This window comes from Notamacropus eugenii, chromosome 1 (genome assembly GCF_028372415.1).
Source record: "Notamacropus eugenii isolate mMacEug1 chromosome 1, mMacEug1.pri_v2, whole genome shotgun sequence".
Classification (NCBI taxonomy): domain Eukaryota; kingdom Metazoa; phylum Chordata; class Mammalia; order Diprotodontia; family Macropodidae; genus Notamacropus; species Notamacropus eugenii.
In genome coordinates this window covers 428743527-428768781 of record NC_092872.1, presented here as the reverse complement: position 1 = coordinate 428768781, position 25255 = coordinate 428743527, and the positions used below count along the sequence as shown (strand labels likewise).

The 25255-nt window shown below is 40.0% G+C and overlaps 2 protein-coding genes across 13 annotated transcripts in view; one reads left to right on the top strand and one right to left on the bottom strand.

Moving 5' to 3' along the window:
• RPRD1B (regulation of nuclear pre-mRNA domain containing 1B) overlaps nucleotides 1–12877 on the bottom strand; it is a 137919-nt gene extending 125042 nt beyond the window's left edge. For 10 of the 11 annotated variants that reach the window (XR_011972058.1, XR_011972059.1, XR_011972056.1 and 7 more), the window contains exons 1-2: nucleotides 12269–12855; nucleotides 8322–8451 (exon numbers count right to left, since the gene is read on the bottom strand). Coding sequence is in view for 5 of the 11 variants with exons in the window: in XM_072631556.1 (XP_072487657.1) it covers nucleotides 8322–8451; nucleotides 12269–12419 (281 nt within the window). In the remaining 6 variants the exon portion in view is untranslated. Of the gene's footprint in view, nucleotides 1–8321; nucleotides 8452–12268 lie in introns of all 11 variants that reach the window. The other variant, XM_072631562.1, reaches the window with a different exon arrangement.
• TTI1 (TELO2 interacting protein 1) overlaps nucleotides 12075–25255 on the top strand; it is a 49316-nt gene continuing 36135 nt past the window's right edge. The window contains exon 1 of one of the 2 annotated variants that reach the window (XM_072631553.1): nucleotides 12075–12116. The gene's annotated coding sequence lies outside the window, so the exon portion shown is untranslated. Of the gene's footprint in view, nucleotides 12117–12917; nucleotides 12997–25255 lie in introns of those variants that run through there. The other variant, XM_072631552.1, reaches the window with a different exon arrangement.

Sequence of the window (25255 nt, the reverse complement as noted above, 5' to 3'; positions counted from 1 at the left end):
TAAAGAAGCAGTGGGTCTTCATCTTGGCAAAACCAATATCTCTACTTGTACCTTTGATCGGTCCACTTCTAATTCTCATTTTCCCAACGTTGGTGTCATCCACAACTTTTCCTTCTCATTCACCACCCATATACTCTACACAGCTTCCAAAGTGGAGGCCTGCCATTTTACCCTCCTACTTAAAATAGTGTGTGTGTGTGTGTGTGTGTGTGTGTGTGTGTGTGTGTGTGTGTGTGTGTGTGTGTGTGTGTGTGTGTGTGTGTGTGTGTGTATCATCCTTTCATTGAATATGAACTTTGTTTGGCATTCAAAGCTCTTCCTAACATGGCCCCAACTTACTTATTTTACTAAGATAGATATAAAAAAGATACCTACACATGTTGCCAAGCTTTTCATTTTACATTCCTCAATTCCTTGCACCTGGTTTCTGATCCCACCATCAGAATGGGATTGCTCTCTCTAGGGTTACCAGTGATCTCTTAATTGCTAAAGATTTTTCTCAGTCTTCAGTTTCATCAGCCTCTCTGAAGTTTTTGACACTGCTAATTACCTGACTCCCAGATCCTCTCCTCCTTTTACTCCTATGACACTGCTTTCTCCCCATTTTCCTCCTGTGTCTGGCCATATTCCTTTCTTGCTCAAAATTCTTCAGTGGCTCCCTGTTGCATCTTGCATTAAATACAAATTCCCTAGTCGAACATTTAAAGTTTTCTGGACTTTGGTTCTATGCTCTATTTCCAAATTTATTTCCTATAACTCCCCATTCACACATTCTACAGGCTAACCAAATGAGTCTATTCCCTGTTACTTAAATTTGGCATTTCATCTTCTGTCTCTGGAATGCACTTCTTCACCTCTGCCCATTTTAGAATCCCTGTTGTGATTGCTCATTTATTTCAATATGAAAAAAAGGGGTTAAGTGACTTGCTCAAGGTCACACAGCTAGTAAGCATTGGAAGCCAGATCTGAATTCAGGAAGATGAGTCTTCCCTGACTCCAGGCTCAGCACTCCATTCACTATATCACTGAGGTAAGACATATAGGATGAGATCTTAAGTAGATGACAGGGTCTAGTAAAAGTTTTTTTAAGGGTTAGGGAGATACATATTTGAAGGTAGTAGAGAAGGAACTAACAGACGGGGAAAGGTTAAAGATTTGAGAGAGGAGAGAGCTGAGGATGCAATTTGCTAGAGAAGACAGGAGTGGATGGGATTAAATGCTCATGTAGGAATATATATGATACAAGAGATAGTCTTCTGAATCTGTACTGGGCCCAGCATTTCTCCTGGGAGTTTTGTGGATTTATACCTTCTCCCAAAGTGAAATACAGAGGAAAATTATTTTAAATGGAAACTTCCAGGGAATTAGTCTTGTGTAAGGGTGGGAAACCTTCAGACTCCAGGCCACATGTGGCCCTCTAGGTCCTCAAGTGTGGCCCTTTGACTGAATCCAAACTTCACAGAACAAATCATTTTCACCCCTTAATAAAAGGATTTGTTCTGTAAAAAACTTGGATTCAGTCAAAAGGTCACACCCAAGGACCTAAAAGGTCACATGAGGTCTTGAGGCCACCCACCTCTTGTGTTTCATCTAGATGTGATTCCTGTATAGGGAACTCCTTGTTGAGTTCAAATCTAGCCTCCAGCAGATCCTGGGCTTAACATGTCTGCCTCAGTTTCCTCAATTATAAAATGGAGATGAAAAAAAGCATCAATTTTACAGGGTTGTTGTGAGGATCAAATGAGATATTTATGAAGCAGTGTTCAATAAATGCTTCTCTTTTCTTTGTCAGTCAAATTCCTAGAAAAAGTTGTCCAAATTTGTTTCTCCACTTTCTCTTCACAACCCTGTGCAGTCTGGCTTCTGACCTCATTAATTAACCAGAACTGTTCCCTCTAAGGTTACCAACAATCTTTTAATGGCCAACCTAAAGGCATTCTTTCAGTCCACATCTTTCTTGACCTTTCTGTTGAATCTGACACTGCTAACTACCTCTTCTGAATATTCTATGCTTTGTGTGTGTTCATGTCATATACCCTCTCTTGGTTCTTTCTCTCTCCTACCTACCTGACCACCCAGTTTCCCTAAATGTGGATGTTCCCAAGATTCTATTCTGAGACTTCTATCTATCTCTATCTAAACTTTCTTGGTAACCATGTTGGCTTCCAAATTATCATCTTTATGCAGATGACTCACAGTTCTATATGTATAGCTCCAGTCTTTCCACTGAGCTTCAATCCTGTGTCATCAATGTTCTATAGCCATCTGAAACTCTAGAGGTCCAAAACTAAACTCACTATTTCTTACCCCAAACTCTGCCCTCTCCCATACTTCTCTATGTCTATCAAAAGTACCACCATCACCATCATCCTTCTAGTCTTTTGCCTTTCTTTATATCCCTAGCACTCAGCACAATGCCTAGCATACAGGAAGCACTTAATGCTTACTGACTAAAACTGCACATCCATTAAGTTGAGAAATCTTGCTACTTCTACCTTCACAACAACTCTCATATCCAACTCCTGCTCTCTAATCACACCATTACCACCTTACTTCAAGCCCTCATCTACCCCTATACTATTGCAACAGTCTTCCACTTGGTATCCTGGCCACAAACCTCTCCCAATTCCAATTTGTCCTTGATAGAGCTTCCAAAGTGATTTTTCTGAAGCTCAGATTTGACCATGTTACTCCCCTACCAATAAACCCCACTGACTTTCTATTGCCTCTAGGACACAAATATAAATGTCTGTTTGGCTTTTAAAGCCCTTTTCGAACTGGCCCCAAACAACTTATCTTTCTAACTTCATTCTCCTCCCACACTCTGGGATCCTGCCAAACTGGCCTCCTCTGTGTTTCATATCTAACATTCCATCTCATATTTTTATGTCTTTGCCCTGGCCATCTCCCATGCCTGGAATATGCTCCTTTGTCACTTATACTTCATAACGAGCATTGCCTTCTACATAAACTGCTAGTTTCTTTCCTCCTAAACTACCTTATATTTAGCTACTTTCTTTTTATTTATTCTGCATTTGCATACAAAACTTGTATATACTCATTTCCTTCATTAGACTGTAAGCTTCTTTTGAACAGAGATGGTTTCACTTTTTGTACCTGTATCTCCAGTGCCTCACACAATGCCTGGAACACAGAGGTACTTAATAATCCTTATTGATAGATTGTGCAGAGAGGCTGGATGTTCAAAATACTGGTTCAAAGGCACTGCAAGATTTTAAGTAATTCAAAGGAAGCTAGGATCTTAAAGATGGAATGGACCTTCAAGATTTCTCTAGTCCATTCCCTTTTTACAAGGGAGGAGGCTAAGACCCCAAATGGATAAATGACTCCTCAAATCAGTAGTAAACCTGACCCAGAAACTCAGGTTCTCCTGATTCCTAATCCAATGCTCTTTCTACCACAAGGTACTCTATCAACTGTGCTTACTATGTTCTAACTTACAGGTACTTTAAGACTACAACAAACCAAAGAGTTTTAGTTTAACTCTTAGCTGACTAGAGAATGTAATGGACCAGAATGGTCCACTTCCCCCAAGGCAATTTACTTCCCTATGACTGCACAATGTTCAACCTCTTAAATGATTAAAAAAAATACCCTGCCTCACATATAATATACTTGGATCATACTGTTGAGTTTCAGTCATAAATTTCAGGGTTATGGGAAAAATATTCAAAAAATTTATTTGCTGGTAAAAATCCTTAAAAGGCTGAATTTAGAGAATATACTAAAGAGAAGTGACTTTGTTCAGCAGTAACTTCCTTTGAAAACTGAACTAATTCATTGTAAAATTTTTTAAAATTTCAAAATTTTCAAAAGTAGTGAAATATTATTTTACCACTCTGAATAAAAATGTGACATTTGCATTATCAAATATTATTATGTTCCTACTGTTGATCTGGCCAATATACCAATTCTTTTTTTTAAGACAAAGCACACATTCATTTAAAAAATTTAGATGGTATCTTATTAAAAACATGTGAAAATTCCACAATTTTGTAAAAATATCCAAAATGTTTTTTGTTCTTGCTATTCACTCAGTCCTGTGATTTCATGAGCATGGAAAAACTTTGGAGTGGAAAATAACACTATCAATAAAAAACAACTCAACTACAGCTTAAAGTCTTAGACTTCCCTACATCACTGAGTGAAGTGATTACCATCTTGAGGCCAAATCTTCCTAACTCCAAGACTCTATCCCAGGCTGTCTCTTAGGCATTCTATATGCAATCCTAACTGGCAGCTAGACAGTGAAGTGGATAAGGTGCTGGGCATGGAATCAGGAAGACATGAATTCTGACTCCAGATATTTAGTAGCTGGGCAAGTCACTTAACCTTCCTGCCTCAGTTCCTTCAACGATAAAATAAGGACATAGCACTCACCTCACATGGCTGTTGTGAGGATCATATGAGACATCTGAAAAAGCACCTGGCACATAATAGATGGTATATAAATGCCTGTTTCCTTCCTTCCCTCTTTAAGCTTGCTGTTTTAGTCAACTGAGCAATTCAGAATATGCTGGATGTTTTAAATGGTAGCTGTCCTCATACAGCACAGGAAAATAATGAAAATCATTGAAGTATGCTGTGATTTCATAACTATTTCAGTTGTGCTTTCAACACAAACAGTCAAAATCCCCTATGAAGCATTCTAACATAGATACAAAAAACAATGTAAAAATGTGAATGTGAAAAATATATTAAAAATAAATGGCTGCTTTTGAAAACTGAGGACATGGATCTGAAGGCTTTCCTAGACATGTCAGTCCAGTTCTCTCTTCTTTGATTTCCTAAAGTATTTGTCTAGATCGCTTAGTATTATATGCTATCAGTATTCTTTTTGTGGGCAAGAGGTAAATCAGACAAGGGATGTAGGGCAAGAGTACTAGACTTTCAATAACAACCCATATGTATGTATTAAATGCCTATTGTGTACCAGTGACCATGTAGACACTGGTGATAAAAAAGTGAAATAGCCTCTCCTCCAATGAGCTTAAATTCTACAAAGGGAAAACAACATGATCGCAGATGATACAAGAAATACACAAAAAAATACACAGTGATTGGGGGCAAGGGAAGGCACTGAAAACTGAGGGAATCAGAAAAAGCCTCTTATGGGAAGTAGCTCTTGAACTGAATCTTAAAAAATACCTGGGCTGCAGTCCTATCTTTGTAAACTCGAATAAGCCACTTCCCATCTGGGTCTCAGTTTCCTCATCTGTAAAATGAGGGAAATGGACTAAATGCTCTTCCACCTCTGACATTCTATTAGTCTATTTATCTTTTTATATATATAGTTTGTTCTCCCATCGTCTTTTTCACACTCTCCGCCCCCCACTCCCTGCAACTACATGAATACAGAAACCATTCTTTATGACTCTTTGTATTCCTAGAACTTTGCACATTCAATAATTACATATATGGTAGAACTGGGAGGGAACTTAAGAGATTATCCAGTTAAATTTCTCACTTTACAGATAAGGGAACTAAGGAATGATAAATGCTGATAAAAATAAAAGTTATACCTAATTCTAAAGACAAAATAATATGTACAACAGCTGTACAAAAACTAATGGAGAATTTTTTATAGAACAAATGTGTCTTTTAGTCTTTCGGGTGTAAGGACTTAACTATAACTTTAAACAGCGCCACTCCACAGATTACTAATTCTGACTCTGGTCTGGTGATTGTCATTGCCGGTATTTTTTAAAATGATAATCAAATGTGCAATATCAACTGGACTAAAAGAATCAACTCTCTTCAGTATAAAGTCATCACTGTAAAACTGTAAAAAGAATCTTCAACCCATTTAGTTGAAGAGATGCAAGTCTTCTGACAAGGTGACCTTTTAATCACAATCTGAACTTGATTATGGGCGTGTCCAAATCAACTATTAGTTTACAAAAAAGAGCACTGAATACAAAGGTAGCTTTTGAAAAAAGGCAGAAAGAAAGGGGGAGTAAGATACTGTTAGGATTCACTTTCTCACAAAGCTTATGGACAACTTTAATCCAGTACCCATGGTCTTTCCGATGACTATAAAGTTATTTTTTGATATATTCCAGCTCACCTTCCTAACTTTCCCCTTTTTGCCTGTTGTTAGTGCTCTTCCCCCCCTCAAATTATCTTGCAGTCGTTATCTGGTTACGTGCTACATTTGGCCCCTTTTAGAAGGTACGGTGGGTTAGTTTTGGCCTTTGTATCCTCAACATCTAGCATAGTTTCCAGGTGCTAAATGTCTGCATTTCTGAGTGGAATTTCTAGTCATAAGAGTTAGGTAGATCAAATTTTAATTCCCAAAATTTCTCTCTAAAAAAAAGCTACTTTCCATTTTTTAATCGTAGTCATTCTGAGCAGTTCTTACAGGCAAATGCTCTAAGGATTACCTCTACCTTCTTAAAGTATATTATGTAGGTTTTGAAGGTGAGGCACCATCAACTTCTAAAGCAATCTTCCTTATTTTAAGACTTCCTATACCATTCCAAGTATTATATTCTAGTCATTTATTCAAGAATGAACTTAGATTGGAAAGACCCAGTTAGTTTTTAATCACATAAAAGCCAATAAAAGCTTCAGTTTTTTTTAGTGTCATCAGTTTATAATTTAGCTTTTCTATGCAAAAGAGGGAAAAATATTTTGATAATATACTCAAATATTTTTCTATTTCCTTTTTGTTTTTTCAAAATTATACCTCATTCCTTTTTTCTGATTTTATTCTTCTGACAAAAGAGAAGAGATTTCATTTTTGGGTTTTTTTGTTTCAATGTCAAGTAATGTTTCACTAAAGAATGACCAGATTCTCTTTTCTCCTGTTTCTCTCTATGGAAAACAATTTATAGCTAAATGTTTAATTAAAAGATATATAGTGATGTTTCCTAAACATGTTTCAAGCCAAAATATTGACATAAGCAGTGTTTCTCCTTCTAAAATTTTAGCTATGAAAATATTTATTAAAATGCTTAATATATGTGTCAATTTCTCAAGATGAAAATTTTCATTCAGTTCCAAATTTCCTGGCTCCCCTTTATTTCTGGTATATTCCATAACTATAGACTAGCATTTATAGATTCAATCAAATTATTCCTAGATACAAAGTATCTTATGGTATTTTTACCTCCAGAATCAAATATAAAGTCTTTTGTTGACATTTAAAGCTCTTCATAGCCTGGACCCTTTCTACCTTTTTTTCAGCCTTTTTATTTTACTATCTTCCATGCACTCTGAGGTCCAGAGGTATCAGCCTCTTTGTTCCTACATGATTCTCTATCTCCCATTTTCTACCTAGAATGTTCTTTCTCAAGTCTACCTCTTAAAGATTCCCAGGCTTTCTTCAAAATACAGTTCAAAAACCACTATCTGCAGGAGGTCTAATTCCCTCCCCCCAGCTGCTGGAACCTTCTCTCTGTAAGTTTACTTTTCATCTATTCTACATGTATTTTATATGTAGGTATTTTTAATATATTGTTCCCCATTAGAATATAATTTTTTTTCCTTTCTTTGTAACTCCACTGCTTGGCAAACTTCCTGGTATATAGTAAGAACTTAATAAACACTTGTCAGTTTCTTGTGACAAACTTTTTTTAATCACATTTAAAATCATTCAGGCTGTCATTTACATCACTACATGGAACCTACTATGGTAGGTCTTCAGCAAAAACAAATAGGAAAGGTTTAGCAAGACACTAGAGAGCCAATATAGATTTTGCACATTAGTAATTATTGCTTTTGCTATTATGAAAACAAGTCTTATCTTTAGTTGAAAGAAAAACAGAGGGAAAACTTTGTTTCCTGGAAACAGAGCATGTAGGCAAAAATGGAGATACAATTTATTTCTTTTTATTAGGGCACCATCACCTAAAATTCCTCTTAATATAAAGACTGATATAAGTCAAAGGACTATCACTTTGGGTTCTTATCTTTAAGAGACAGGAAGTTTGTTCAGTCACTTTTAAGAAAATTTAAACTAAATATGCTATTTACCATATTATTGATCACAAGCTAAAAAGACAACTCAATAAAATCCAAGTGAAATATGACTCTGAGAAAAGTATTAGGATAAGTTGTTACATAATTGGGGTAAAGAGTATCCTTAGTAAGAGTATCCCTTATGTGTTATGAATTGAACTCTCATAATGTAACAAAATGTTTATATAGTTGTGAGAGCTTTTAAGGATTTAGCTTGAGGGAAGACCATTAATTTGGCCTCTTTAGCAAAATATCCTGAGAAAAGTATTTAATTTTCAAGTGGTAGAAGGTTTCATACAAAGTAAGAAAAGAATTAAAGAAAAAAGCCGACAACATACCTGGCAACATGGGAAAAAGCATCCACGAGGACAGATTCAAATTCCCTAGTGAATTCAGGCCCCTTCCTCTTACTGTTTTGGATGACATCATTTGCTAAGTATAAAAACGTAAGCTTTCTATTTGATTTGGCTGAAAGAAGAAAAGAAAATACTTTAACTGACATTCTAACTATGGTACTTATCATTTCATGGTCAGTTTCTTGCCAAAGTCTACTTACTATATAACAGATTACAAACACATCTTTGTTAGAGGTCAAGGACTATGTATTTAACAAACTCCATGGAATATAGCAAAAAATGCACTTACGACCTTAATATTTTTACCAAAACTGGCCTAAAACTAATATAAAAAGAAATAACTGTCAATTTCTTCATGAAATAAATTCATCTGTCAAATACACAAAGTTAAAAATACTATCTTAAGAAAATGAAAAGTTAAGAATTCAAAATCCAATAGCATATGGCAAGACAAAACATTTAATTCTGTGAATATACTGCAAGAATGAACATTTCTATCTGTTGTTGTTAATTACTGTATGTTCCCGGAAGAAAGAAACTAAATCGGAACCTGTTCTTACTTAAAAATCATTCTTTGTTATCCATGAACCAACAGCTAAGTTTTTTTTCCTAAACATTTTTAGCCATCAGTCCTTCAAGGTAGCTGATTCTGTAATCCAAGAGAAACCTCTAAGTGATATATTCTTTATTTCAAATGCAAAAATATACTAATGCTATGTTACTAGATTATTACTTAAAATTTACACACATGAAGTCAGGAAAATAAAAATTATGACTCCCACAAAACCCTTGATTTTTTTTTTATACATAGTAGATTTAGTATTTCTTATTACTCTATATGGTGTCATATATTAAACCATAAAAACTTCATGCAGTATGTCTGAGTTACAGTTGCTTTGGGGAACATTACTGAATTTCCTGGTTTCCATGCACATAACTTCCCAACCATAAAGTTGTATCACCAATTTCTGGTGAAGGTTTTTTTTTTTAAAGGAATAAATAAAAGTATAATCAGATATCTGAACACACTAAGTTTTCTTCAATGCCAAAGTATTTGAACTCAAATGTATTATATTTCAACCTTTACCCACCTTACAAACTAGTCTTTGCTCCATTTTTCTTCCCCTTTTGAAAGGCACATAGCATGTATCACTCAACAGTTATTAGGTAACAGTTTCAAATGTAGCTATTTAGAATAATTGAAGTTTAAATTTGGGGCTTTTAAATAACATAATAGTTTAAACATTTCCCCAACTGCTCATATAAATATATCTGCCCTCAATTCCAAAACTATCGAGTAACAAGTCAGAACAACAAATAAGCAATTTAATACTCTAAAGGTACTTTAACAGTTTTAATAACTGGTCAAAAACAAAAGTGGATTCAATAATTTCTCCTATATCTCATTACTGGGAGAAAGGTATAAATACCATAGAAGCTATTTCTTTTCATATATCTGTTCTGGAAAGCTGGAAAAATCTGTAAATGCCAACTCTGCATTGATATCAATCAATAATGAATTAAAAAATAACAAGATAGCCAATTCTCCTTAAATAAAGGTTTATATATTTCATATCCTTATGTTCAAAAACCCAGAATCCAAATAACAAGAAAACAATTTGGACACTGCAGAACAGCACCATGGCAAAGTGGAACGGGTTGCATTTGGAATAAGATCTGGGTTCAAATTTCAATTCTGTCATGTACTGCCTTTGCAATCTTGGACAAGTCATTCAACCTCTCTGGACCTCCTTTGCAAAATCAGGGTGTTATGAGCAAGTGAACACTGAGTTCCCTTCAAGTTCTAACCCATGAATTGAAACTTTTCCAGCACTTGAAATTATGAGTTACGTAAGAAGACTATGGATAAGAAATTAAAGAGTTTAACTGCTAACAATGACAATAACTTTCATAATCCTTCTAGCCAAGCTATTACGATGTGTTTAGGATGAAACTCTCTTCCCTTCCTCAGGAAACATTCTGTGCCCCTAGCAAGGAGTCATCTGTATAAAGAGAAGTCTTGTCAGAGGAAAATATAGACCTTGGGAATTACTGGAACAGCAGGCGATTTTTTAAAAGCCCCAGATATACAGACAGCACACTACAAAGCTCTTATCCATTGTGACATTAAAAATTAAAGCTCTCTTCAAAAGGCAAAGGTTGATCATTTAAGACCATTCTCTTCCTCTCTCTTCCACCCTTTAACCCCACTCTCCCAATCAGTTCATTTGATTGTTGGACACAGACAAAAACTTACTGACTTTCTTTTGAGGTCCTGAGAACAACCTTTAAGTTACCCACTTTATAGGCAATACCATATTTCCTTTTTAAAGAAATTGTTTCTTCAAAAGCAGTTTAGGCAAACTACAGTATAGAGATGACTTCATAAGCCAAAAAAAAAAAAATGAGGTTGAAAGAGAAAAATAGGAGTGTGCACTAGGTAAACAGAAATATTTCTGGCAATGAAAATGCACTAATTTTGGCCAAGGTAATTTTAAGTACTTCAGAGGTATTTTACAAGGAAACAAATTTGAAGACCTCTGAAACATACACTTCTAGCTAATAAAAGGTGGAGAAGAACACGGAGAAGCAGCATCAAAAGCTATCACAGAACTCCTACTGATGGTTCAAATTTTGGGGAAGGCACAGTAACTTATACATAGCAGTAGCTATAAAATTTTTGCTGATGTGAACTAGCTCAACTCTAACCAAAAAGTCTGAGGCACCAAAGACTTAACTTTAGCTACTTCCAGTAGTACCTCAAGGAGAACATATGCCCGTAGGCTCCTTCCTCAACCCAGCAAAAAGATCCTGGATATTCAAAGAGTAGAGAAAGAAAAACAGGGCAGATAGATCAGAATGAGATTCCTCCCTCCCAAAGGAGGCATTTGAGCTTCTTCAGCAACCTTGCAGTGGTAACTCGGTGACCTGCCCAAAGGAAAAACTTGCAGAAAGAGGAGGACTTGAAAGAAAAAAGGACATGGAAGCAGTCGTGGGGAGGAGTGCCTGGGTGAAGTGTTGGGGACTCAGGTGGGGAGGGCTGTGTGGAGTGGTGAATGACCGAGGCGGTTGTGGAGGTGGGCTGGATGCTAAATAGTCATCAGGAGTGTGCACGGAGAGTGGGGAGCTAGTCTGGAAGGTTGGGATGGAAAAACAGAGGTAGCGGTGGCCTGGAGAGAGATGGGTAGGGACCTGGTGGTTTGGGGGCTGGTCAGGAGGGATGCACGGAGAGCCGGGAGCTATTCAGACGAGGGGAGGGTAAAGTGGGGGAACATGGAGAGCTAGGGGCCTGACACAAACACACAGAGAGGGATGCATGGAGGACTGGGGAGCTGGACAGACAGAAAAGGAAGGGCCTTTAGGGTTACAGTACTCGGCACAGAAAAGGTGTTCGATCCATCATCTGTCCAGACAGAAGCAGAGCGGGGAGGGGGGCTGAGGACGGAGGTAGGAGAGGTCTGCGAGCTCCTCCAGCATGAGGGCTCCCTTTTACCTTTCTGGGACTCCTGAGCGCTAGGGCAGGGGCAGGCACAGACCTGTGGCTTACATGTTGGGCTGACAAGTCGGGGAGGGGCGGACAGAAGCACATGGCGGAATGGGGAACTGGACAGAGAGAAGGGGGGTGCGCTGAAAGGTTACCCCTACCCCTTAACGCAGTGCCTGAGCCATAGGAGGTTTGAAATGCCTGCTCCCAGCTCCTACGGAGATGGGGGAGGCGGGGGTCAGGGAAGATGAGATTGGAGGATGGGAGAACCGCACGGACAGACGTGTTTGGGGGTAAGCACTGCGCCTGACACAATCGGCGCTTAATACACGGGTTCGGATCGCGGCGGGGGTGGCAGGGGGCGGGACAGAAGCACACGGGGTGCTGCGGGGCTCGATACACAGCCCGGGAGGCGGGGGCCGGGGAGCCCCGGCGGGATACGCACCTTTGCGGAGCTCGCGGTGCCACACTGAGACGATGGGCCCCGCGTGTTTGCGGTGGTGGATCAGCCACAGAGACAACGTCTGGACGCTCTGCTGGGAGTTACTCAGCTCGGAGAGTTTCTTTTCGAGCGCGGACTCGGAGAAAGAGGACATGGTGGCGGGAGGGAAGGAGGACTGGAGGGCTTCCGGGCGGCGTGGAGCGGGAGGCGGCAGCCGATGGACACGAGGCCCGGGACGATACCTAGTCCGAGACCGAGCAGCAGACTGACTTGTCACGCCAGGCCAAGAGCCTGAGGGGCCGAGGCCTGAGGGGCGGCCGAGTCTCCTCGGTAACAGCCGCCTCCGCCGCCGCCACAAGATGGCCACCTGACCTCTCACCCCACCGCGAGGGAGGGCAAAGGGCAAGGGCCGACGCGGAAGCAAGAGGGAAGCAGGGCGGGGGCGGGCGGACGACCGCTGAGCTTTACCTTCGGTAGACTCTCATATACCCTCCCAGAAGGCAGCCCAAAAGAGAAGATAGAGAAGGAGGTAGCAGGGGGAAGTTTAGGCCGGGCCCCCTGCGGAGTTCCCGGAAGGGGCGGGTACCGCTTTCTCGGCGCGCGAACTCACTGAGTCTAACTTGGTCCTTTTTTCCCGGCGTCCCGGGACCTTTCTCGTGCTTCGGCGCGCCGGCGTAAACGTCACTTCCGGGAAGGAGCGCGAGTGGTGGGAAAGGCTAGAAGAGAAGCAGGTAAGGGAAAGTGTGCGGAGCGGAGGAAGGAGTTTTCTCTCCGAAAGGAGAAGGAGGGCCCGATGAAGTGGAGAAAAAGAGGCTAGAAGGCCCGGAAGGGGAGGCCTAGGATAGAGATGTTTATTCTTCTGCCCGGCCCTATGCTCTGGGAATCCCGAGACCTGGATCCCAGCCCCCAACTCTTGCATGTGTAGGGAGCCGGCGCTCGTCTTAGCCTCGCTCAGCTGGGGTAAAGGGGGTGCGAATGTGAGCGGTTCCCTAATCTCCGCCTAGCCTGAAGGAAGGTAGTAATCCTTTGTTCGGAACCTTTCTTTGGGGTATTTCTCTCCTTAGAGTGTTTTACAAACGACCGCTTGTCTTCCGGGCCTACTTCTCTGTTTAAGTAGCTGAGGATGGGACTCGGAAGCAGTAAACATTTATTAAGCTCCGATACCAAAGGAGGCGAAAGACAGAAAGCTGCCTGCCCTTGAGGATTTTACTTCTAAGAAGAGCCACAACTTAGAAGTGAAATATATAAGATGGGAAACAGTAATACTTGCACTGCGCTTCTATAAGGAAAGTAAATCTTAGTCATAAGAGTTTTGCAAGTAGGTTTGCAAAGCGCTTTGCAAGTATCTTATTTGGTCCTCACCAGCCCCCTGGGAGGTAGGTGCTACTATTATCATCCCCATTTTCAGAGGCTGAGGTTAAGTGACCTGCCCAGGGTCACACAGTTAGTGAGTGTCTGAGGCTGGATTTGAACTCAGGTCATTCCTACTCCAGGCCCAGAACTCTAACCGCTGCGGCCCTGAGCGGCACCACATGCCATAATTAAAATGTATTATCCTCATTCCCATACCTTCTCTGCCACCTCAAATCTTCCAGTAATATCCCTTTCACTGTCGTCATAACTGACAATTATATAGCAATTCATAGTTTACAAAACACTTTACTCACAGCAGCTTTATTTTTTTTGTTTGTTTGATCCTCCAAACATCCCAGTTAGGAAGGTTGTGCAGGTATTATTTTTCCCCAATTTACAGATAGGGAAGCTGAGGCTCAGAAAAGGAAAACAACTTAACCCTGAGTCACACAGCTGAAAAGATAAAGAGCCCAGGTGTTTGTTATACTCTAAACACAGCCTTCTTTTCCAGGTAGCACACTTGTTTGCATCCTACCCTGCCCCACTCAGCATTAACCACTTGCACCTTCCCCCTCCTCTATCAGACAGATTGGTCTCCCTACCTAGAGCAGAGTCATTCCCATTTCTGTACCTTTGTTCATATGCTAGTGCTCCCACGGCAACACTATAGGTCTAGAGAGTTTTGTTTTTGTTGAGAGTGCTATACACTCTCAAAAGAATACTGGATTAAGAGGCAGAGGATTGTGGTTTTGAATCTTTGCCACTTTATATATTTGGTTTATTTGTTTAGTACTTTTTCAGTTGAGTTTTACTGTTCAGTGAGCTTACTTGGGGTTTTCTTGGTAAAGATCCTGGAGTGGTTTGTCATTTCCTTCTCCATCTCATTTTACAGATGAGGAAACAGGCAAACCAGGTTCAGTGACTTGCCCATGATCACACAACTAGTGAGTGTCTAAGGCTGGATTTGAACTTAGGAAGAGGAGTCTATCCATTCTATCCACTGTGCCATCTATCTACTCTGCCACTTATATTAACCATTTCATTTAATCTCTTTAGTTGTCTTTTTTTCTCATTCATAAAATTAAGAAATCTTGTGATTGCTGAATATCTGAGTTCTCTCTTTTCTAACTTTGGGGTCCATCTCAAATCTTACCTTTTCCATGAATCTTTTTCCTGTGGCTCTGACTTAGGGCAATATGAGTCTTCTAGCTCCATCACCCCACCAGAGCACTTTAATTTAGTTTTCAGATCAAACTTATCTAATCTATTTCTCAAATCTATTTCTCCTTTTAAATATATGACACTGTTTTGTTATATAGATGAAAGAGCTGTCATTTGTGCACTTAGGGGATGCTCACCAAATTAGTATTATTTTTGGCGCCAAAGACTTTCGTGAGCCATTTCAGTTCACCAAACATATATCACTGATTACATTTTACATGGCTTTGTTTCTTGTACATAGTTTGGGCCATGAATATGTCAGTGCTTAATTTAAGTCTGTTCAGAGATGATCAATGATGATCTTCATGGCCAAATCTAGTGTCCTTTTCTCAGTTCCCATCCTTCTTAATCTCTCTGCAACTTTAACATTATTGATCCTTCACTTCTCTTGAATACTTTCTCCTCTCTAGGTTTTCCCTCCTGTTCTTCTTACCTACCTTACCTCTTTTTCAACCTGCATCATTGATTGTTCATAGAGGTCATACCATCTAATTCTTAGTGTTTTCCAATACTGTTCTGGAGCCTCTTCTCCCAGTACATCTCACTTGGTGATCTCATAAGCTTTTCTCTATGTAGATGATTCTTAAATGCAGATCGTCTTCTGAACTCATCTTGCATCACTAACCCCCTCTTCAATATCTTGAGCTGGATGTTCTGTAGACATCCCAGATTCATTATGTCTACCTCCTCAAACCCTAACCTCCTTCCTCCCAGTGACCTAGGCTCACAGCCTCTGTGTCATCCTCAAGTCCTTTTTCACCTTTCTTCCACAGACCCAATCTATTGCCAAGTCTTATTATTTCTACCTTCACAGCGTCTCTCTTTTATGCCCTCTTTCCTCCATTCCCACGGCTAATACCCTGGAGAAGGCTGCCATCACCTGTTGCAATAGCCCTCTGGTTGGTCTTCCTGCCTCAAATCTCTCCCCACTCCAGTCTGTCCTCCGCTCATCTACCAAAATGGTCATCCTAAAGGGCAGTCCTGACCGTGTCACCTCTTTCCTCTAAATTCTAGTGGCTCCCTCTTATTTCCAAGATCAAATATAACATCCTCTTTTTGACTTTTAAAGCCCTTCACAATTTGACTCCTTCCTGCCTTTCCAGTCTTCTTACTCTTTACTCTCCTCCAGTACTCTATAATACTAGACACTAGTCTTATTGCTGTTCCATTCCCAGGACACACCATCTTCAGACTTTCTGCCTTTTCATTGTCTGGCTCCATCCCTAGAATGCTTTCCCCTCACCACCTCAATTTCTTCAAGACTCAGCTCAAATCCTTCTTTAAGACCTAACTCTCCCTTCTTTTGGCCTATTCTGCCTCCCAGGTTCCCATTTTCTCTCCCCCCTCCACATTACTAGTACCTTCCCTTTGGGATTACCTCCCATTTAAACAGTTTTTCCCCTTTTCTTCGTATCCCCAGTTCTTAGCACATAGGGAGCACTTAATAAATGCTGGTTGATTGAAATTAACAAGCATTCACTCAGTGCCTATTACCTACAAGGTAAAGGGATAAAAAGACACAAACGAAAGAGCAATTGACCTCAAGGATTGGGGAATGGAATTATAATGTATACAGGTGTAAATATAAGGTGATTTGAGGAAAGAGCAAGAAAAAAATACAAGTATGCCGGCATCAGAGAAGGCCTCAAGTAGGTAGTGATACCAAAATAAATTTAAAACTGAAGCAGAAATGGGAAGATGGCATATTCAAGGGTGGATACTTTATGCCAACATATTAAGGCAGGACTGGGAATGTCAAATTCCGTTTGGCTAGGTGTGAAGGAGGGTACTATGAATAAGACTACAAGAGTACGTTGGAGTCCAGGGCCAATGAATTTGTGCTTTATCCTAAGAGCAGGATAGCTAGATATGATTTAGCTGTACTTCATAAGATTGTAGTGATAGCTGTGTAAAAGATGAATTGAAGAGGGAGGAGACTGGGGGAGGGAGGGATGCCAATTGCCATAATAGTCTAGGCCGCATGTAATGAAGACCTAAACTAGGGTAGAGGTCAGGTATTGGAGAAAAAAGAGAATGGAGTGGAGGCAAGAGATATTATGAAGATCATATCCAATAAGACTTTGAATCTAAATGGATATAGAAGGTGAGAGAGGATAACTCCAAAGTTTGTAACTAGATGGAAATGCCCTTAGTAGAAATTCGAAAGTTTAGAGGAGAGAGAAGTTTGGTGGGCAAACATAATGAGTTCAGTTTTGGACATGATGCATTTAAAATGGGACATTAAGTTAGAGATATCCAGTTAGCTATGGAATATTGAAATTCAGAAGAAAGATTAGGATTGGCTATATAGATTTGGGGGCTATCTACAGAAAGATAACTGAACCCATAGTAGCCAATAAGATCACTAAGGGAGAAAGTCTATAGAGAGAATAGAATTGGGCCCAGGACAGAGTCTTGAAGCAGTGTCCCTGCTTAGGGGGAGAGATGGATGAAGGATACTGAAAAGTAGTCAGGATGGGAGGAAAAAGTGGAAAAAGCAGCATCCTGGGAGCCAAGAGAGTGTTCAGAAGGAGTGGATATTCAGCAGGGTCAGAAACTACAGAGAGAGAGGTCAAGAAGGAAGAACTCCAACAAAAGAATATTGAATTTAATACTTGAGATCATTGGTAATCTTGGGGAGAGTAATTTCATTTAAAAAGTTGACTGGGTCAGAAGTCCAATTCAAGTGGTTGGGGAGCAGGGAATAAGAACATAGGGATGGTGGGAATAGGTTGCTACTTCCTGGAATTTGGCAGGGAAAGGAAGGAGAAATGATAACCTGAAGGGATGGATGGTAGGGTTAGCTGAAGGTTTTTGATCCCTGGGCAGACCTTGGCAGGGTAAGGTTCCAAAGACAAAAGAGCAAGAATTTCCAGGGTAGAGGACTGTGAAGGGATTGGTCATCACTGTCAGTCAGCAAGCATTTATTAAGCACCCCTATGTACCAGGCATTGTCATAAGCAAAGAAAATGAGACCAGAACAAGTGTAAGTGATTCCCTTGGTTGAGGGAAGGAAGAGATAGGCAGCCAAGTGATTGGTTACATTATGGGCAGCACATGAAGGAGTATTAATAATGACCTACGTTTCTGAAGCACTTTAAATTTTACAAAATCTTTCCTCACAACATCCTTATAAAGTTGGTCATGCAGATGAGTTGTGGAGAGCCTGACAGTCCTGTTGTGGATGAAAAATCATTTGGGGGGAGGGGAGGAAAAGATAGCGATACTGAGAAATGAAGGGGGGGGGCAACATAAGTGTATCATTAGAAAACTAAACAGGTAAACCGAAGACAGCAGAAGGAGGGCCAAAAGTAGACACAGACAAGCAGGGATGTACTGAGACTACCATGCTAAATTTAAAATGTACCCCCAAAAAGCTACATAGTGGAGAGGCATAATATATGCAGTCTTGTTTTTTTGTATAAGGAAACATTTGTGTGTTAGTGTGTTTTTCAAGTTTCATAATAATAAAAAGGAAACATCCTTTTAAAAGAATAGGTTGGAAGGAATAAAGCAGAGGAATAGATAAGTACGGAGATTATGATAAAAGGAGAATTTGAGATCATGGAGGTGGCAGTTGTGGGTAATAGTGAGATCTAAGACATGGATTCCTGAGCAAAGCTGTAGGTCATAGGAGTTGAGAAGGTTAATGAATTGAGAGGCTAGGGTGTCTCAGGGGACCAACATCAGTGTATATGTTAAAGTCCTCAACAATGAGGACTGAGGAATGTAGGGTCAAGAGGAAGATGATGAGGGTAGGTACTGAGATCTCTGGGAAAGCTACAATGTTTAATATAAGCAAGACCTCGTGCCCAGTGTTGGAATGATGAAAGTGGAAAGGAGTCACGATCTCTGCCTTCAAGTTTACAAATGAAAGTAAGAGTGGTAATCATAATAAAGATGATAGTGATAATACTTGGGCAGTTCAATTCAACAAACATTTATTAAGTAGCCACTAAAAACAGGCCCAGGAGTGACTTGGGGGAGGAGAGCAAAGCCCCTGCCCCCAAGGAACTTCCATTCCTTCGGGAGGAAATATGCAGTATAGACAAAAATAAGTACAATACTAGGGAAACTACAGAGTCAAAAGAGTAGTAACAGCTGTAGAAAGGCATTAGTCTTGAAGAGGCAAATACATTAAAAAAAATTCGAAAAGAGTGCCTTCCAGGCATGAAGAATGACTTGGCATGAATGCATCTAGGTGAGAGTTGGCCGTTGGAGCCCTATTTCAGTGGAGCTGGAAAAGGAGCTGGGGGCCAGGTGGTACAGAGCCATAAATGCTGGACTATAGTGTTAACCTTTGGCAGCGGGAGGCACAGTGGTGATAGCAAGCAGAATGCCACAGTGCTGAGGAGAGGGCCAGAGCGTTATAAAACTATAAAATCAGCCTCTTAATGTCTGCTTTGTTGGTCTGAATGCATAGGTTACACCTCTTTTCAAATCTGATCTCTGTGGAATCTGAGTGTGGAAAAGGGTTTGTCTTGTGAATTTGGGAGTGACCTATGGGACAGGTTGAATTCTGATTTTCGAAATGAGATGAACATAGTATTTCTGGTTTAAGTGCCCTACTCCCTTGGTTGAGGGAAGGAAAAGATAGGCAGTCAAGTGACTGGTAGTATTATGGGCAGTACAAGAAAAAGTAGTATTAATAATAACCTCCAATTCTCTAGCACTTTACATTTTCCAAAATGCTTTCATCACAACATCTTTATAAATTTGGTCATTCAAATATTATTTCCATTTTATAGTTGAGAAAGCAAGGGCACTGAGTGCTTAAATGATTTGTCCAGGATCACAAAGCTTATAGGAGACAGCATGGTGTAATGGAATAAGATACCAGGCTTGACTTCAAGAAGGATCAGACCCTGACCCAGACATTTATAAGCTGTGAGACCCTGAGCAGTTCACTTACCCTTTCTGTGTCTCAGTTCTCCTTGAAAGAGCTCTAAACTCAGTGCCTTCTGAGGTCCCTTTCACCTCTAACTCTATGATTCTAAGTGTTGAAGCCCAGGTCTTAATCCAAGAGTCCTCTTTCTAGTATATCCAAACCTACTAGGGGAAGTCCTGAGGGGGAAATGAGTTCAATCCAATGGATCTTTGAAATAAGTCCTAAATTTGCCTTGGAGCTGCTCTGGGACAGTAGATGTCATTTTCATAGTAGCTGTGGTACATTCTTAATAAAATGGAAGTTCTTTGAGGGCAAGGGCAGGAGGAACTAGATGCTTCCTCCCAGAGGGAATATGACAAAATCAAACCAAGCTTGGGAAATTGCAGCTCGGCAGAACACTTCAGAAGCTCAGTACTAGTCTGAGTCTAGGGAGTTTTATAGTTCTTTCTAATTAATTACTTTGCCGTGGTGTATTATTTTTTAATTTGCGTATTCTCTTGCCATGATACCCCCACGAAACCACAATCTCGTGCGTTGGAGTGTGTAGAAACTAAGTAGAAGGGGGGAAAAGGAAGCAAGTGCTAGAAACTAGCACCAAGGTACAGAGGTGATGGTGGGAGGAAGAGTGAAACAGATGGTCAGGCTTTGACTGTGGCAGAATTTTGAATTCCTGGGCCAGTGAAGATTGGGGCTCACAGCCTGTGCTGAGTTCATTTGAAGGCTAAGACCAGGGCTTCTTAAACTTTTTTGGGTTATGAATTCGTTCGGCAGTCTGGTAAAACCTACAGAGATTTTAAGGTCATAAAAATGAGATATATTGGGTTACAGTGGAAACCAATTAGATAAAGATGTAATTTTTTTTTTCCCATCCAAGTTCACAGACCCCCTAGAATATATCGATGGAGCCCAATCCAAAAACTGGGGATTCAGCCTGATTGAAAGGATAATGAAAAATGAAGCCTCTAGGCCAAGATCCCCCCAAATTAATTCTAAGTCAAAGTACAAGTACCCTAGAACAGATTCACTGAGGCTCTAGTCCCAGAGCAATATTCTTGAAGATCTGTAACTACACTATTAGTGGTAGTAAATAGTAGTAAAGATTAGATATTGTGGAAGCATCAGGAAAAGAACAACAAAATGACAAAGGAGAAGAAAACAGCAATTATGAAAAACAGTGACATCTTTTTGAAATGAAGGAAGCATTTTAAAAAATCTTTTGTTTTCAGTCTATCTGTGTTTGTCCTTCGTTTTCAAAGAAGACCATGACATCAGAGAAATGATGACATGACTTGCACTTGACTTTGTTTTGAGTGAGGAAGGGCTGTACAAAGTTACCAGCCTCACTTTCCCCTCCTGAGCCATCTGGATCCAGTGACCAGATATTCATCAGAACGACTGGAGAAAGCCCAAGATGCATTGGGAGACCTTGGCCTATTCAGGTATCATTAGAGTGAGACCAGGCCATTTAGTGAATAAGCCTCTCTAAGAAGTAATCAAGGAATGGTCCCTTTAATAAGCAAAATAAAAAAATAAGTAAATCAAGCTGGGAGGGAAGTACCAAATGGTACTGTCTTATTATCTGTATGGTATCTTGAATCATTTTGTTACATAAAGTCATGTTAATTGTTTTGTGTACTAGACCTTATCTTGCCCCCAATTAGATAACCTCTTCTGAATGGAGCTTATGTAATATAGCATCTTTTTAACAAATGTTTATCAAGCCTTGCCTAGCCCTATTTTATAGATGGGGAAACTGAGACCCAGGCAAGTTAAGGGACTTGCTGAACACTACATGACTAGTTAAATCTCTAAAGTGCTTTATAACTCTCAAAAATTCTTTGATTTTTTTTGTGGCAGATATGATATTAAAATCTGCTTCTCCTGACCGCAAATCTACTGTATTTTCTTACTCTTCAGATTAATTCAAGTTACACCCTCTAAAAAAATCTCCAACTTGGAAGGGACCTTTGATTGAGGTCATGTAGTCAAACTTGTATGTGAATAAAAATCCCTGAAAAGTGACCATCCACCTTCTGCTGGAAAACTTAATGTGAGAGATCTGCTACTTCCTGAGGCCACTCCCTCTCCTCTTAGGGATAGTTCTTTTCTGATTCTTGTCTTGACTAATTAACTACATAATAACTACAGAACTACGTTAAGTGAAAGAGAATGCATGTAGCATAAGATGTACTCTCACAATATAAATAAATGTGAACTAATTCAGACAAGTTTGAAGGAAATTAGTCACAAAGGTTTTTAAATAGGTTCTATTCACAGTTTATAAACTTTAAATGTTTGTCCAGAATTTCTGTTCAGCTCCACACAGACTCCACTGACAAGAAAATGATTAGGCAAAGATGAAACTTAAACAGGAAACATTTAGCAACCTTGACCATGTAATAAAGTTCCACATTTTGCCACAGACATTTGGAAACTGAGTTAATATGATATGGATCAGAATAGATCCAAAAAAAGAGACATCTTAGGGAAAAAATGCGTAATACAAGATCAAATGTAGAAAAAATATTCACAGATTCCTAAGATGTAAGCAGTGCTCTGTAGTCTGAGGGGACTGAAGTAGAAGATAAGAATTCTGGGTTCAGGTCCTTGCTCTGCCACTAATTCGCTGTATATCTTAGATTATCTTATTTTCCCTCTCTGGACCTCAGTTTCTACTCTGTAAAATATTCAAGACCCTTTCTAAATCCTTTCAGATTCCATGATCTCCATGAAACTCATTTTGTAGCTCTGCATATTAAAGAATATGCCTCTGAGGGTGTTGTAGATCAGGGTCCAGGGCTTCACTCTGTCTGTGCCATGCCACAGTGAAGAGGAAAGAGGTGATAATGAGATAGAAAAGTGTATTCTCTTGATGTGATCTCTCATTGCTGTCTCAGCCCTCCTTGTTAGCTTCCTGGAGAGCTTATGACCAGGGTGCACTGGGTTAAGTTTCAGTAGATGTTTTCAGGCAAGAATTGCCTTGTTCCTTTGAATACAGACTTAAGGTTTATTGTTGGGACCCTAACAGAGTACCTGTCACAGCTGGGAGGCTGCCTGGCCTTCCCCCTGCTACTGAGACCAGAACCCCAACTCAGATCATTTACCTCTTGCTTGAGCTGTCATCAGCCATTCATAAGCATTAGCCTTCTCAAGACCCTTTTATAGTTGTCGTCCCAGTTCCAGTGAATATTTGGAGCCGCATCAGTAAGGAATCCAAGAATCCCAATTTATAGGCTCCTGATCACTAAATAATCCAACCCACAAGTGACACACTAGCGATGTGAATGTATTTTGCATGTGGTAAGTGGGGCTGTGTAAACCTGTTCTTCCCATTAGTTTTGTTTACATTTTTCTCAGTGGAGTTAAACACACAAACCTGAAGCACTGTCTTTTGAATGTCCCTGATGAAAGGAAAAAAACACTCTTTTTTAGGGGTGGATTTGACTTATGGCAATAACCAAAACTAATTTGAATCTGTGTATGGCAAATGAACATTCCTTTGTTTGGAGCAGCCGGTATCAGATAGAAATGGCTGCATATGGACCTAGAAACCACAATTTAACTTTATGTTGTATTATATTTTTATTTATTTTGTTTAACATTTCCCAATTACATTTTAATCCAGTTCAGCCTCACTGGGAGTTTTACAGGCCCATGCAGCCTTGTGGACCACAAGTTTTGACACCTCAGTGTCTTCCCTTTCCTTCCTTCTCTGCTGAATTCTTATCTATCCTTTAAAGTATAGTTCTCATGTCACCTCTCCAGCTTTCCATGGTTTGCCTGGGAACCTTCCTCCTTGAACCTCACATTCCATCACATGGTTTTATTACTCTCTAAAGTATTTAACATGTGATGTTATGTGTCATGCATACTATTTTATCTGTAATGTTGTCTTACTTGAAAGTTGGTTCCCTGCCCCTAACACAGTACTCTAGCCACAGCAGTCACTTAACAAATGCTTGTGTATTGTTTTTTGATCATTTGAATTATTCCATTTTTGGTCAAAAGAAAGGTATGATTCTAGTTACTCTAAAGACTGCTTTTCTTCTGCTTTTGAAAGATACTGCCAAAAGAGGAGGTCCAGAAATGTTTTGAGCAGTGGCAACAACTTTGAAGTATGTGCATATCCTCCCCAAGTGAATGCTTTGGAGGCAGCATCTGTAGCCTCCATCTCCTCCTTTTTACTTACAATGATACTGTTGACCACTCCTCTCCCCTGAATTCTTTTTCCTCTCTGGATTTTCTTGACACAGCTCTCTCCTGATCCTCCTATTACCTGTCTGACCATTCCTTCTCAGTCTCCTTTTTTGGATCATCCCTTACGTCCTACCCAGGCTATACCTGGATACATCCCAGAACTCTGTTCATTGACCCCTTCTCTACACTCTCTCAGTAATCTCCTAAATTCTAATTAGTTCAATTGTCACCTCTTTGAGATATGTCCCAGATCGAGCTGTATGTATCTAGCCCTCAGTTCTCCTCAGTACTAGCTACACCTTGCCAGCTTCCTGCTAGTTATCTGTAACTGGATATTCCACAGACATACTAAACTCATTATGTTCAAAATCCACCTTCCTTCCTAATTTCCCTACTTCTCTACCAGTATCCTTCTAGTCATCTAATTTCAGAACCCTGAAGTCAAGCTCAGAGGTCAGATTTGTGTGTAGGATGAATTGGAGAGGTGGGAAATTAAAGAAAGGGCTCTGAATAGGAAGATATAGACATAGTCTAAGTGAGAGGTGATAAGAACCTAAACTAGTGTGCTGCCTGCATGAATGGAGAAAAGAAATTGATGAAAGCTACGTGAAGGCAAAAATAAAACTTGGTAGTTGCATGAATCTAAGGAATGGAAGGGAGAGGGAAGAGTCCCCCACTCCTGAAATGCACTTCTCTGCTACCTCCCCAAATTCCTAGCTCACTTCAAGGTTCAACTCAAGTATTGCACCAGGCATACTTTTACTGTTTTCCCCCCAGTGGGTAGTGCTCTCCCTCAAAAATTGCTTTGTAGTTAATTTGCAGGTATTTTTATTGACTTCTCTGTGTACATGTTTAAGCTCCTTAAGGTCAGGAACTATTTTTGCCTTTGCATCTCTAGTGCCCAGCATAGGGTTAGACACATGCAGTAGGTGCTTCGTGAATTCAACTGAACTTGAGCCCTGATTACACTTTATCTACAATATTGGTACAACCTCTAACTGCTTTCCCTGCTTTCAATCTTTCCTCTCCAATCCAGTCATCCCATTACTAACAAAGTAATCTTCCTAAGACACACACATCCTTCACATCACTCTCTTACCAAAAGTTTTTCTATGGTGTATTGCCTACAGAATCAATATATCAATCAACAAGCATTTATTAAACACCTAATATGTGTTAGACATTGAGAATACAAAGACAAAAGCCAAACAAACTCTGGGAGTTATGGAAGTAGTATAAATACAACGAATACACGAAGCAAATAGAAGATAGGGGGTGGATTGAGAGTGGGAGATCGCCAGAAAGGTCTCACACAGAAGGTAGAGCTGCCC